This window comes from Mesitornis unicolor, unplaced genomic scaffold (assembly GCF_000695765.1).
Source record: "Mesitornis unicolor isolate BGI_N332 unplaced genomic scaffold, ASM69576v1 scaffold12196, whole genome shotgun sequence".
Lineage (NCBI taxonomy): Eukaryota > Metazoa > Chordata > Aves > Mesitornithiformes > Mesitornithidae > Mesitornis > Mesitornis unicolor.
In genome coordinates this window covers 18,575-32,886 of record NW_010193020.1, presented here as the reverse complement: position 1 = coordinate 32,886, position 14,312 = coordinate 18,575, and the positions used below count along the sequence as shown (strand labels likewise).

Here is a 14,312-nt window from a genome sequence, read left to right as displayed (position 1 = left end):
CAGCAGGAAGACTTCTCACTGGGAAGGCTAAACTCCTTTGAAATCCTTCAAGGTGGACAACAACTTTCTGTTCAGTGCCTCCCAAGGACTAGTGACTCACCAGCTGAAATCTGTGGCCGAAGCTCAGCCACTCCTTCTCCACCAGCACTTCAAAGCCCCTGATCGTTCGGTAGTAGCCGTCTAGCATGAGCAGAGAGAGAGAGGTGAGCTGGGCTGTCCGGTCCCAGCCATCACTGCAGTGTACGACCACGGACGTCTTCCCCGATTCCACCTTGTCAGCGATCCGAAGAGCTCCAGCGAGAATGAGCTGGGACAGAAAAAACCAAAAAAGTTACAAGATCTCTTGGAACAGGAACTACAAATGAAAAATGGCTGGTGACAACACAGGACAAACCAAGGGCTCAGTCTGCCTCAAGGAGAATGGCAAATTGGTTCCAACTACTTTATAACTAGGACAGCAAATTGGTGAACACACTTTTTGTTCCAGCAAGATGACAGCACATCTAAACCTAGGCACAACTCTAGAAGAGCCCCTGCATTAAGCTCAGTCCTTGCACAGACCAGGATTCAAACGCAGGAACATTCTGTGTCTGAATGTGAACACAAATGGCCACCATCATTAGCAGGCAGACAACATAAGTTGGACAACTTTTAGGAAAGAAAGAGCTTAATCTGAAAACCTGCATCTGTAGAAGCTGAAGTATTTTGCCCCACTCATTCCGATTCTGCTTAGATTCCTGATAAGAGCACGAACTCCCAGCATCTGCTGGCCCAGACCAGGCAGTCACGCCAGGATGTCGAGGATCCCCCAGTCAGAAGCTGGGACTCCTATTCTCTAATGAGGGTTTTCACAGTTACACATCACCCAGAAACACACTTCACTTCCAAAACACCACATTTCAGTACTTCAACTCCCTCTCTTGTCCCTCTTCGCATCTCCTGAAATTTTGTTTGAAAACAAATTGAAAATCCAGCACTGGAGTTAGCTCAGGATGCATTTCCCAGTGAACAGACTGGTACGGACCTGTGGCTCCTCAGCCACATCCAGCACACACAGACATGCATACCTTGATATGCTCCAGCCAGTGAGTTGACTCCAGATTAGACAGCCAGTGCGTCTCCTCGATATTGGGATACACAATTTCTTTCAGTTTTCTCAGCGACTCTCTCATAACGTGAATATTGTGAATGTCCAGGAACACTAATTCTGCATTCTGATAGGCATCCTCACTCTCATAGCCCCCTCCTTTAGCCTGAAGAACAAAATCCACATAAAAATCATTAAGCAAATTTTTTTTATTTTACATTTTATCCCAGCTGTTTGTCCTGAGCAAGTATCAGTTGACAAAATACCACAGTGATTGTGCCATCTAAAGCAGGCAGAAAACATTGGCTTTATTTTAGAACTGGGAACAAACATGCACACACACACATTTTGTGTTTCCTTCCTGCAACAGTAATGAATGCTATAGTTTTTACCAAAGAATATCACATTACAAGCCGCCTTCTTCTCTGTAATTATCATTTATCCCCATTCAAGCTGCCAGCTGATCAGATTCACTATCTATCTGTCATTTACAAATTTACCATACTATTAGAGCAGAGTATATCCCACACACTAATTGGCCTTCCTAAGTAGTGGGAAAGACAGATTTAAAAGAAAAAAAAGCAGCTTTAGTGCAACAAGACAGTTCTACCATTAAAACAGGGCTTGGAGTGATGGCACGAGACGCAACACCAGGAAGAACACAGCAACGTTCTGAGACAGATCCCCAAGCTTACATTTTGAAAGTAAAGATCACAATGCCTGATTTTGAGAAGTACTGAGTATCCCCTGCTCCCATAAGGGTGAACAGGGACAGAGCTCTTGTGCTGTCATGGTCTTTCAACCATCTGAGTTGAAAACAGTGATACACATGTCCTAGGGTGCTAGAGTTTGACCTCATACTATTATGATTTTTCCCCCTTACAATCGCATTTCAAGTCGTGGATTAATCCAAATGGACCTTTCATAGTCACTCTGATATCTGCTGACAGCAGTGCAGGTGTAAAAGTCTGTCTAGAGAATCAGATCGTTGCATATGAATCTCTTCATAGGAGAAAATGAATAATTTGAAATGGGGGTGGAGAATGTGCTCAAAATTATTACATTCCCAGCTTTAGAGAGAGGAAAAAGCACCTGACCTTATTGGCTACAGCATTCACACTAGGCCTTGCATCAAAAATGAAGATTTTATGGGACTGAGCATTAGAGTCCATGATGGCTTGAAGGTACTTTTCATCTTCCTTGCTTCGTTTGCCACTGACTCCCACCATCGGCTGGCTACAGCGAGTGATCGTGGCTTGACTTTCCGGGTGAATCCATGACAACACCTTTGGAAACAAATGAGAAAGAAATGAAGGAGAAATGGGATTCGTTAAACCAGTGAAGTGTTTTACCTATAATGGCTTGTGCTGGGATTCTGCCATGCATTAGCTGGTTCCAGAAAGCTGGATTCTATTAAATCATGACTGACTGAAAGAAAGAACTCTTCTGTCCTTACTCACTCATTCTGGTGGCATTCCCAAAGTTTGAACAAACAAGAGGTGACTGAATAGATTTAAGTCTGACTTTTAAATATGATGCAGCTGTTTTCTCACTGTTGTGTGAGTCACAAACACATTTTCTCACCCTGCAATCATTGGGCTATGTCTTACCCTATGGGTTAACCACTTCAGGAATAAATTTAATTTTCTATATGCTTGAGAAGTACAACAGTACATTTTCAGTTACCGCTGAAATAATCCTCATAACGATATGTTTTGTCTTCATTTCATTTAATAACCATTAAGAGTATCACTAAGTATTGTTCTACCCTGGCAGTCAAAGCAGAACTGACAATTATAAACAACCAAATAGGGCTGCTTTGCGTTTCCTAGGAACTGAACTGAGATTTGATCTGGGTTGTTCTAGTTATCTTATCTTCTCATTTTGGTTTAGTCTACATCTCTTTCACAACAGTAGTTCCAGCAGTTAATGTTGCTTTCTAACTCCTCAAATATGTTGCTGTCACTTTTATTATCCATTCACCATTTATTTGCTCCCTGGAATCCACTGAGCCTGATGTTGGTATTATTTATGGTCCAAAGGTATGTAGCAAAACCACATCAAAGTGGCTTCTTTTGGCACACTCACTGGTAAGCGTCCTCTTGATCTGAAAGACGCTACTCTCTTTAATTCTTCATCGGGAATGTTTACGGGCACAGCTAGAATGGCAGGGTATGTATCACACAGCTCATAGCGCTCATTAATCTTGGTCAACCTCCAGCTTTCATTGGGAATTCCCTAAAGGGGAAACAACAGCAGGTTAGCAAATGAGACCGCAGTACAGTAAAATCCCCAGACCTGAAATTCAAGGCTACTTTTGTTAACAAAAGACATTGAGGGCTGGAGCCTGGGTTTGCATTATCTTCCTAAATCACATGTTGTGTCTATTCCCAGAGAGGTGGGTGTTTTGCTCAGGTCAGTGAAGAACAGGAAAACCAGAGGAGCTGTGTCACAGAATCACAAAATCACAGAATATTAGGAGTTGGAAGGGACCTCGAAAGATCATCCAGTCCAACCTCCCTGCCAGAGCAGGATCACCTAGACTAGGTCATACAGGAATGCATCCAGGTGGGTTTTGAATGTCTCCAGAGAAGGAGACTCCACAACCTCTTTGGGCAGCCTGGTCCAGTGCTCTGACACCCTCACAGTAAAAAAGTTTTTCCTCATGTTCACATGGAACCTCCTATGCTCCAGCTTGCACCCATTGCCCCTTGGCCTGTCGTTGGACATCACTGAGAAGAGCCTGGCTCCTTCCTCCTGACACTCACCCTTTACAAATTTATAAACATTAATGAGGTCACCCCTCAGTCTCCTCTTCTCCAAGCTAAAGAGACTCAGCTCCCTCAGCCGCTTCTCATAAGGGAGATGCTCTACTCCCTCAATCATCTCTGTGGCCCTGCACTGGACTCTTTCAAGCAATTCCCTGTCCTTCTTGAACTGAGGGGCCCAGAACTGAACACAATATTCCAGATGCGGTCTCACCAGGGCAGAGTAGAGGGGAAGGAGAACCTCTCTCGATCTACTCACCACCCCCCTCCTGATACACCCCAGGATGCCATTGGCCTTCTTGGCCACAAGGGCACATTGCTGCCTCATGGTCATCCTGCTGTCCACCAACACCCCCAGGTTCTTTTCTGCTGTGACCTACAGAACGGGTGACCAACAGCCCTCACTCCTCTCTCAGCACTTAGCTTTAACATGGGTGGAAACTGGGGTGGAAAGCAGAGTTACCAGACAGGGTGGAGGGGAAGACAGAAGGGAGAACAGACAGTAAAACACACTCCAAAAAAATCAATCTGTTTTGGCCCTTGTTTGTGGCACAGCTGTGCAATCCCCTAAAACAACCAGAAACCTAATAACTGCACATCTCTGGCTGCATGACTGTGTGATCTGGATGGTGATGTGCAACTCCCATGCTCCTCTTAGACTAAGCTCTCTGGCTGCACTAGTCTGGCTCGGGCTGGGACAGTGGGGGATCCACACGCACATCACCGAGCTCGGCGTGTCCTGACAAGGAAGCAGCTCAAGAGCTTCCCAGACGATAACCTGTAGGTGACACCCAAAGCACAACGGGGACAATCCTGACAACTGCAGGCTCAGTCTGGCTGATGCTGAGAGTGAACAGATCAAACAGTGTGGCACTGCGTGCCTGCAAGGAGAGATTTACACACACACGTGCTGCAGCAGGGGTGAGCGCCGACACAAAGCATCTGAGGGGAAGACAGATCTACCACAGTTCCTACACACAGTGAACATGGACAGACTCAAGCACAGACTCTGATGTAGAGGAACATCAGTTCTTAAAACAATAATATCTTCTGTTCTAATACATAGTACTTCATTTAAGGAAGGTGGTGGGACACTGATTACCACTGTTGCGGCTCCCACAGGAAATAAATGACAAATCTAACACAAGTCAGATGAGCTGTGGTAATTATGGTTGACCCACACAGACTGCAGCCGTTTCCCCGTCAGAGTGGTGAGTCATGCTGTCAAAACAGGTCATGGCTAAAAACCCGAGGAGAGGACAGACCTTCTGTCTACTACCAGTCACACCCCGTTTGTGAACCACCCCTGCTCCTGGGGCCCTCCCTGGGAAGTAGAAGTTACTAAAAAGAATCAGCAGAGTTGCCAGGATCACGAGTACCCCAAAACTCTAAAGGAAACCTACTTTTGGCACTGCCTGAAGCCAAAAAAATGGCAGAAACAGGCATCAAACAGTATGCATACATAGGCCAAGCTTACCGATGGGTAAAACATGTTCAGAGGTCACCTGCTGTACGCAGCAAGGGTGGAATCTCCTGGGTCCACCAGCTCTGCTGACAACCAGGCAACAGCAGGACTCTTGCTCTTAGCTGTCCATCAGCTGTGATCCAACTGGTTACAATCTCGAAGTGAACTCATGGCAAATGACTACATTGTTCTCAGTCCTGTCCTGGTAAGTACACGACTGCACTGCAACTGATCCATGGTAATGCTTGGAGATTTCATTTCCCCCAAATCTAAATTAAAATCTATACTGTTGGCATACATTTGGCAAGGAAAATGGAAGCTGACAAGCAGTTACATGGAAGAAAAGCTCCTTTTTGTTCTACCCTGCAACTCTACCCGAGCTCACTGAGAAGATCAAGCAGTCACTGGCGCTATAAAGCACCCTCTTCACCATGCTGGGCTGAGCAGCTTCAGCACACACTACTCAATCCAGAACCGACACCTCCAAAGCTCTTTCAGCTGCCACGCTGACAAATTTGAATGAAATCTTTGCTCTGCAATAGCCTAAACCAGGAAAATCCAGGACAATCCCTCAAAGAACAAAAAGATGCTGTACATCAGCATTCAAATTTCCTTTGAATCACAAGGAATGTCTGCTTTCCCCTGGCACAGGAGCCTTGAATCACAGCACTACCCAAAGAGAGCTCTGGATTCAGATCACGACTTCCTCCAAGGACTCCAAGTAAGCAGAAACAAGCAAGGCATGCTAGAAGGGGAGCTGAATTTGCGTCTTCCCAGGACATTTACCATGATGCAGCGTAGGTTGTGCATTTATTCATGCTCCTTCAGATTTGCACTTTCTCCAGCTGGAATCAATAGAAAAAGCTAAATGTGAGATAAAGCACATTGGTATTTCCTCATATAAGATGCATTTCACTGCTTCCTGGAAAGTTGTAAGCACCCAAAAGCCTGTGATCAAACCAACCCAAACTGTTACAGATGTAACTCCAAAAGCCTCTGGAGGTTTGGGACCAGCTCTGGGAGCCGCCTGCCTGTGCACCTGCAGAGGAACCCAGGGACACCTCGCTAACAGGGTGTGATGGGCCAACAGCTGCCAGGGAATGTGGCTGCTGGGTGTCCAAATTAGTAACCAACTGGTCCACAAGGTGTCTTCTCCAAGTGTACTATTTCAGGGAAACTCACATGCTTGGATGCTTCCAGAAGACAAAGTGAGGAAGGCAATGTGGACACATATATAATCACAAATTAAGTGTTCCCATTGTAGCTGTAACTTTAATTTGGAATCTGTGTTATATGTGTGTGTTAATGAATAACCCATCTGCTAACATCTGGCAACAAAGAAATAACGAAGGCTGGTCATCCAAAACCAGATCAAAGAGAAACAGCTTCTAAGAGTCTGTAGGCTAAATATCCCTAGAACATGAATACATGGCCATGGGGAATGTCTTGTTTCTTGAAATAATGGACACAATTAAGTTGTCCGTGATTTGATCACAGACTTGGCATGCAAAGTAGAAAATCAGGTGCCCTTAGGCAAAATAACTTCATTAAAATATAAAAATATCCATCCACAGGTCAAAAAGACCCCTGCCCAGGTGAAGACCCTCATCCTGCACAGGTGCAGTTTGATCCGGGAATGAATCAGCAGATATTATATAAATTGCTAACCAATCATTGCAACTGGGAGTGTTTAATCTTGTAACTACTGTGTATAAATATTACCAAAAAAATGGCATTGAGTGTGTCTGATTTGTGAAAATCCACCAAGCACCCAGTCCTGCACAACTCTAAATAAATGTACTATCTCTCCTGAGTGTATGAGAACCGGTATGTTGCACACCGGGTAACAAATCTGCTTTTCCAACACCACCATGGCTGCTCCCACTGAGACCAGCTGGCACAGTGCACCTCACATCCATACTATGAAACTCTTTCATCCCCAAAATAGCACTTTGTCCAAACTGCCCAGTGGTGACCCTTGGCTTGTGTCAGCCTCTGAGCCGCGCCCCAGTTTGGGAGCAGTTTGGCCAGCTGGCCTTGCAGCCCCCCCTCCTCTCTGCCTCACCAGAGCCTGGCTGCCTCCTCAGGTCTCAGCTCTGGTGTGGCCCAGCTGCACAACCGTGGCTCAAGCTGCCAGGGACACTGCAAAGCCACGCAAAAGCGCTGCGTGAAAATCTACAGAAAGACAAGAAATGGAAAGCTGCGGATAGAGGGAAAGGACTGTTGAGGTGGTGACTGGTGGTGATTGCTGGCAGCTCGGGCTTTCAAGGGAAAACATCATCATGAAATAGTATAAAATCCAAAAGGAAAAACCACGAGCTTAGTAGGCAGACACTGGGTGAGGGCCAACAGCTGGGTCATCTGTGTGCTGGTGAACTTGCAACGAAGGTGCACCAGCACTTGGGAACACTCCTTACGACCATATCATAGCGACACAGCCTCTGAGTGACCTCCATGCACAAACCAGGCTTGGTTTCCCACCGGACAGTCATCTATGCCGTACTTCAATGACCTGTGCTCAGCTATCACTTGACCTGCGCATGTTGTAGAAGATGGAGTTTCTTAGTTTGCAGGGAAAAACTGTTCTCGTGCTCTCCCTTTCCCACTCTGGTTCAACACTAGTGCTTTTGTCCTTAGAGCAGGTCAGCTTCTCTTCTGAATTATTAACTTTCATATGTTTTCCCTAAAAGCAGCGCAGCAACCACAGCCCTAGACTGTGACTCCCTGTACATCCGAGCAGAGCATAGGATTAGATGAGCATGACTTCTGTAGGGAAACATCACACATCTCCAGCTTCACAACCCTTGTAATCTTTTCCAAATGCTCCCCACCTTGTTAAGGAAAATGAAAGCTTTAAGTTACTCCAACAGCATCTGAAGGCCTTTTGGTTTCAAATGAGTCTTATTCACTCTGCAAATTTGTTTTATACTCTGCCAGGTTATGTGTAATAAAAATCAAGGAGCAATTTCAGTTTTAAATTTCATTTGCCACATGTGATTCCATTTACCGACTAAATCCCAAACCTCTCTGAGTTGCTTTTGTTCTCTACAGGTTGTTTATTACTCCCCATAGTTTTACACGATCACAGATTTTTAATAAAGTTACGTATTTCTGTCTTTCCCAAGAGTGCTAACAGAGAAGTCAGGGGTTTACTGAATATCCTTCCTAAATGCTACAATCTCTATCATATCAACACCCTTATATTAATCTGAAAAATAAATAAATCATACCACACACAAACTTGTCATGTCTACCAGCGTAGACACAGATCCTACCCTAGGAGTCTGTTCTGGATGCCTGGTAGTTTGCTTCTGCTTTTGCTCTGCTCCCCTCTTTCTGTGTCCCTGCTCCCATAGGGAAATGCCTGATCTGGCCTAAGACAGACCAAGTTAACACCTGGGCATACTGCTGGGCCACTTATGCCCTGGGACAGATCTTCTCTAATGGTTCTTAAACCGAGTCCAAAAGGTCCTGCAGACAGTGCACATGTCCTGCTTTTCTACTTCTGATCACAATTCATACACTCAGAGACAGGTAACTCCCTTATCTGATTTGATGATGCCAGTTCTGTTTCAGTGTTAACAAATCCCGGCTGCCGTTCCAGGACATAATCCTGATTTACTGTAGTATTTGTTATTGTTTTAGCAGAACCCAGTTGGATTAAGAAAAGAGGCTAAGACATTCACACAGATAAACTGAACATCCATAGTTATAAATGCTGAAATTAAATAAACAGACTGAAATACCTAAAAGTTTTGGAGGGGACATAAAGCTTCATATTGCAGGACCTAAAGCAACTCTAATGAAATGGATTAAATTCTCCGCCTGGCCAGATCACAACATAAACATCTACCGCAGTACAGTTTGCCTCTTCTTCAGCAGCTGGTGCTGGTCACTTTTGGAGATAAGCTACCAGAACAGATGGATTGCGTGATCCGGAATGGGAATGACTACGGCCCATTATGGGTAAAATTCAGATAGGCCATGGTTGAAAAAAATCCTGGTTTGGATTCATTTTTGCAGTTACTAATGTAAGCAAATGACCAGGGGGAGCTTCAGCATATGAACATTAGTTTGGTTTCTTGACATAAAAGTAACCAGGCTGTTTTTCCTGAATGCTCAAAAATGATGCAAGAGCAGGGCATAACCAAAGTACAGGCTACAGCAATGTCTCAGTCGTGATGTGCTTTACACACATCAGCGCTACCTCACGTGACCAGGAACAAAGGCACCACGGCAGAGTCCTGTTTTCTCTACAGAAAGGCCATGAAGAGCCGCAAATCAGATGCATGTACATATATGTATTCTTTCTCTATGTAACCAAGCTCCTGCCAAATTTAAGGTACAGCCAATCACAATATAAAAACCAATATGGACAGAAAAGCTTGTGTTCTAACAACAGACAGGCCACGATTAAGAAATTGGAATAAACTGGAATAAAAAAATTCTCAAGGGTCACCCCTCCTTCTTTGCAGGTATTGTAAGAATGTCTTTTGCAGTTCATCTGTTTTAACTGAAGCTTGGCTAAGTGGATGCTGTGCAATGGAGGTTATTTTGAAAGCACAGGTATTCTTTAGTCTTTAAAGTTCTCTGTCCTGTAAAGGAGTACCTTTCCCATACAGCTTGGGCTGCAGATTCTTCTTTATAAACAGATGTTTCCTTGAAATAACTACCAAGAAAGAGGTAAATTCTAAACAAAACAAGAATCACTGCATTATCCGGTCTTCTCAGTCAAAGTCAACCTCAGATACAATGTGTGTCGTTGATTACAGATGACTGGAGTTTGTCTCTACCAGGATTTCAGATTGTGGTATCTTATTGCAAAACACACACCTTTTCTGCAATGAAGACAGCAGAGGTACAACACATCTCACTTTCAATTAGCAGTCCAGAAGCCAGTGATCTATCTTAGGCAGCTATTTTAGGAGGGAACAAATCACCCCCCAACAGTGAAGTTCTCTCTCCCCATCTGTTAATGATAGGCCTAGATAACCAATTTAGAAGGCACATCAAGCTTTTAGAAGACTAAAGCTGGGAAAATGAATCCCTTCCTTAGGCTTTGGATGTCATGAATCAGACGAAAAAGTAGTCTAGGGGACTTATCTTGCTTTGGTTTGCTTTTATGGGAGAGACCCAAATAAATTTTTAAATTACATGGCTGTAAATGTCTTAATTTTACAAAGGAAAATTGTTTTTATTCTGACAGATCTAGAGGAGATAAAAGTTTACTGTGTCCAGGGGAAAACTGTCACCAAATTACACTGTTTCCTCAACTTGAGAATTTTATGGCAAGAGCGCTTGTGCTATAAAAACCAAAATTCTTCCCTCTATTTCCACCAGGGAGGACCACTCAAGTTTTTATCACAGTATTTCTAGTTGACAGCCTATCACTTCACAATCATTAACACCTTTGACCAGTTTACGCTGGATGCAGCACAGCTGTCTGTCGCAAGCTACGGTTAATGACAACACTCTCCAGGTTGATCCCTGTGCTGATTCTCCAAGAAAACAAAGGCATTCTACATCTGATTTTTTTTTCCTACCAAGTTCCTGTTTGAGATGTCTTACAGAAAACTGGAAAGAATGAAAACTGATAGAAGCAAGAGCTGAGGTGTGAAATTCAACAATGGGACGTCTGTACCCACAAAACGCATCCTCTGCTCCTCACTGCCAGCAGTGGCCGATAGGACTAAGCCAGAGCAATGTTTTTTTCCACCAAAGCCTGAAGTCAGCTCTCTGCAGCCTGAGCAATCTCCATTAGTAGAGTAGATGCCACTCTCTAAAGCTGTACTGTTGTGATCAATCACTGCAGTGTGGAGAACAACGTTCTAACCCAGCCTGCAGGACATTTGTCAGCACGGTCATTCTCTGCTCCATGAGACCTGTAATTATATTGGGGCACAGAGTCTTGCTTCTGTGGACTAGAGAGGATGAGGAAGGACAAGGCACAATACCCACCTGTCTTCTGTACTCCCAAGTGGGGTCATACACCTTCCATCCATTTTCTGGGAAAACCTCTTTGTACTCAAACGCAAAAAGTGGCTGAAAGAAAGAAAATTTACCATTAAGAGCCCACTCAGGAGTCCATTTCCAGGATGTTTGATATCTCAAATAACAACTCATGACTGGTCCTTCTTTTTCCCCACTGCATTCCTTTTCTTTTAGGGCTTTGTGAAAAAGATCAACATTCTCACTGTAGCAGGTTAATTAGTACAACAACGTACCTTCCTCTATATCCCCAGTCTTGCTTGTCTATTACCTAGTACTTCATGGACAAAAGGAGTTTGTAACTGAAGAGAAACAAAATGCTTTTACACATTAAAATCTAGAACCTGTCAACCTGTATTTGAAGCAACAATTGCAGCATTATAACACAACAAAACAGATTAACTTCATTCCAGAATTGGGAGCAGTGCAGTCTCCATTAGCTGTAAACCTCTGATGGATGTCACCGTGCTTTCCCTGTTATGAGGATGTGAGTATCAGTAAGTTATTTTCCACACATGAAGAAATCCAGCCCCACAGTAGTAACTTTTCCTGTTTCTATACAATCTAAATTGCTACAGAATTAATTCTAAGACATCAAAAAAAAACAGCATTTCTCCTTCTTCAACAAAATGCAGTCCATGTGAATACTGTACTAGGTAGATGGGACTGAACGAAACAGCTAACTGCCCCACTGTGTCTTTTAGTAACAACGGAAAAGAAAACACTTACCAGATTATTTGAAACTGGGAAAGCATATTTCATTAGGTTCTCAAAAATGGATCGTCTAGTTCTCCCTTCAGGCTTATGAGCAAATCTCAAGTTTCGAATATCCTAGGAAAAAAGAGGGAAATCAGACTGCAGGTTTCCAAACCATTTCAGCATCCAAAGAAACTCTGAAAGCCAGCATTCAAAACAAGGTCACATCACGATGCTCTTTCTAGTACTGATTTAGTATCATATGTTGAACACTGTTGTACTGCAACTCTGGGCTCAGTTCAGTGGTCATCTGCAGCATCGAAGAAGCCTGCCACAACTGCTGAGGAGCAGAGGGAGTGCTTGGGCACGCCTGATCACAGTGTCTTGCCTTCACATGAAGCTCTCCACCTGCCTAAAGTCAAGTGGAGACCTTCACTCAGAGACAAGCTAACACTGATCGGCAGGGCTTTGTGAGAAAGCTCTAAGGCTGAGCTGCACCAGAAGGACTGCCTCACAAAGTACCTCAACAGAGCTACTGCACGCACGGAGTCCAAGCCCAGATGGTTTGGTGCAAAGCAACCAATGCCATCTCCCTTTAAAGCTTCCACCTCTCAAAGTACACAGGAGAATGCATTGAAACTGAGAACTTCTCCACTTTGCACAGCAGCACAGTTTCCACCGAGAGTGGCAACCCAAGACCACCTTTCCGTACTCATCTACGAAACCATTCAGAAACTGAATAAAGCATCTCTAAGATGCCAAGATTCTCCAGCCAAGTCTATAACAAAAACACTTGTAATAAACAATTTAAAAGCCACCAGCAGAAAATGAGCTATCAAGCTTGAGCATACAAAGTTGGTACAGCAAGTCAGAGAATGAGACAAACAGCTAAAGACTTAGCTGTCTCACAAGACTGAGGTTAGGCAATTGGTCTCAGAGAACATTTCAAGATGCATAAGCTGTATCTGTACTTCTCTGTTACCACATTAAACTGCTCAACGTATCCTGGGCCAAACAGGCTGGCATATATATGTGCTGTATAGGGCCAAGATACCTATTGTTTAGTTTGCGCCTGTGTTTCCCACTCAGGGAAACAATGAGGTTCACTCCAAACCTGACCATGTCTGCAAATAGACAAAATGGCTGAAGAGTAGGAATCCAGATCAAAACAGGGAACAAATTAACTTGCCATCACAAGCTCTCTACATTAGCCAGTAAGGATTGCGGTATAGATTTGGTATAGGTTATATCAACTGCTCCTGACTCAGCACACCCACAGCTTGAGAGTCTGCTTAGCTTCCTGGTGCCTCAAAATCACAGCAGTGACCAGAGCAGTTTGGGGCTCATTTTCATTCCTTCATCTGCCCTTGTCCAGAAAGTGGCATCCTTTCAGCCTTGAGGGGGCTCTGACAAGAGCTCCATGCAGCCCAAGACTTCCAAGGCTCAGAAACCAGCTCTCCTCAGATGGCCATCAAGGGAAGCAGAGGGGCCATGCCGTGGTGAACAGCTGAGGTATGAATTTAGGACAGGAGATGGTGGCTTTATCTACTTTGTGGGTCTATAGTAAGTAAAAACAAGGAGGTGAATTGTTAATTTTTATTGAAGTCTGCATTTCTAATGATTACAAGAGCTCTCGAGAGGCACATGCGAAATATGTACTGCCTTGAAAGAAATGAAAGAACAGCCTTGAGGACGACTGAAGGCTACTTGCCAGACCCTCACCATAAAGCACAGCAGCAAGCACACAGAACCTAACAATTTATGGGGAAATATGTCCCTTTCTTGCTCTCAAAAAGCAAATGAGTGAAAGGCACCCTGTACTCCACAATGCGTGGAGTCTTCGTGGGACAGCCTGGTGCGCAACTCTGAGAAGTGCATTAGAGGGATGCAGACCTGGGTTTTCACTACGAAGAGAAGACAATACCTAGCACAAAGCCTTAATAAAAGTTTGGATCTTGTCTTGAGTGAGTGGACCTGGAGAATCCTGAAAATTACTTTTAAAATCAGCTGGTTTTTGAAGTGTGTGAAGTCGTACTGACTGAAGTGTTTTGCAGAACTTTCTACAGTACTACAGAGAAGACCTTTTAAAAAGTATGTTCCCCTTCCCCTTTTATAAAACACAAGATAAAAGTTTACCTTGCATACAATCTCCAGCCCGTATGAATTCTCACCACGACTGGAAGCACCTCCAATTTTCTCCACTCTGTTGATTACACCTAAAGATGCATCTAGGACAAAAGGAGGGTCCTGTAGACAGTTGAAATTTGTGAGTTTAAAAAGGGGAGGGGGGAAAAATCCCCAGCTCCTG

At 44.0% G+C, this 14,312-nt stretch overlaps 1 protein-coding gene across 1 annotated transcript in view; it reads right to left on the bottom strand.

Moving 5' to 3' along the window:
* MTMR2 (myotubularin related protein 2) overlaps nt 1-14,312 on the bottom strand; it is a 33,733-nt gene that overhangs the window by 6,326 nt on the left and 13,095 nt on the right. Inside the window, exons 4-10 of the mRNA XM_010187321.1 lie at nt 14,141-14,251; nt 12,038-12,139; nt 11,279-11,362; nt 3,176-3,325; nt 2,185-2,373; nt 1,068-1,253; nt 101-307 (exon numbers count right to left, since the gene is read on the bottom strand). Coding sequence (XP_010185623.1) covers nt 101-307; nt 1,068-1,253; nt 2,185-2,373; nt 3,176-3,325; nt 11,279-11,362; nt 12,038-12,139; nt 14,141-14,251 — 1,029 coding nt within the window. The remainder of the gene's footprint in view (nt 1-100; nt 308-1,067; nt 1,254-2,184; nt 2,374-3,175; nt 3,326-11,278; nt 11,363-12,037; nt 12,140-14,140; nt 14,252-14,312) is intronic.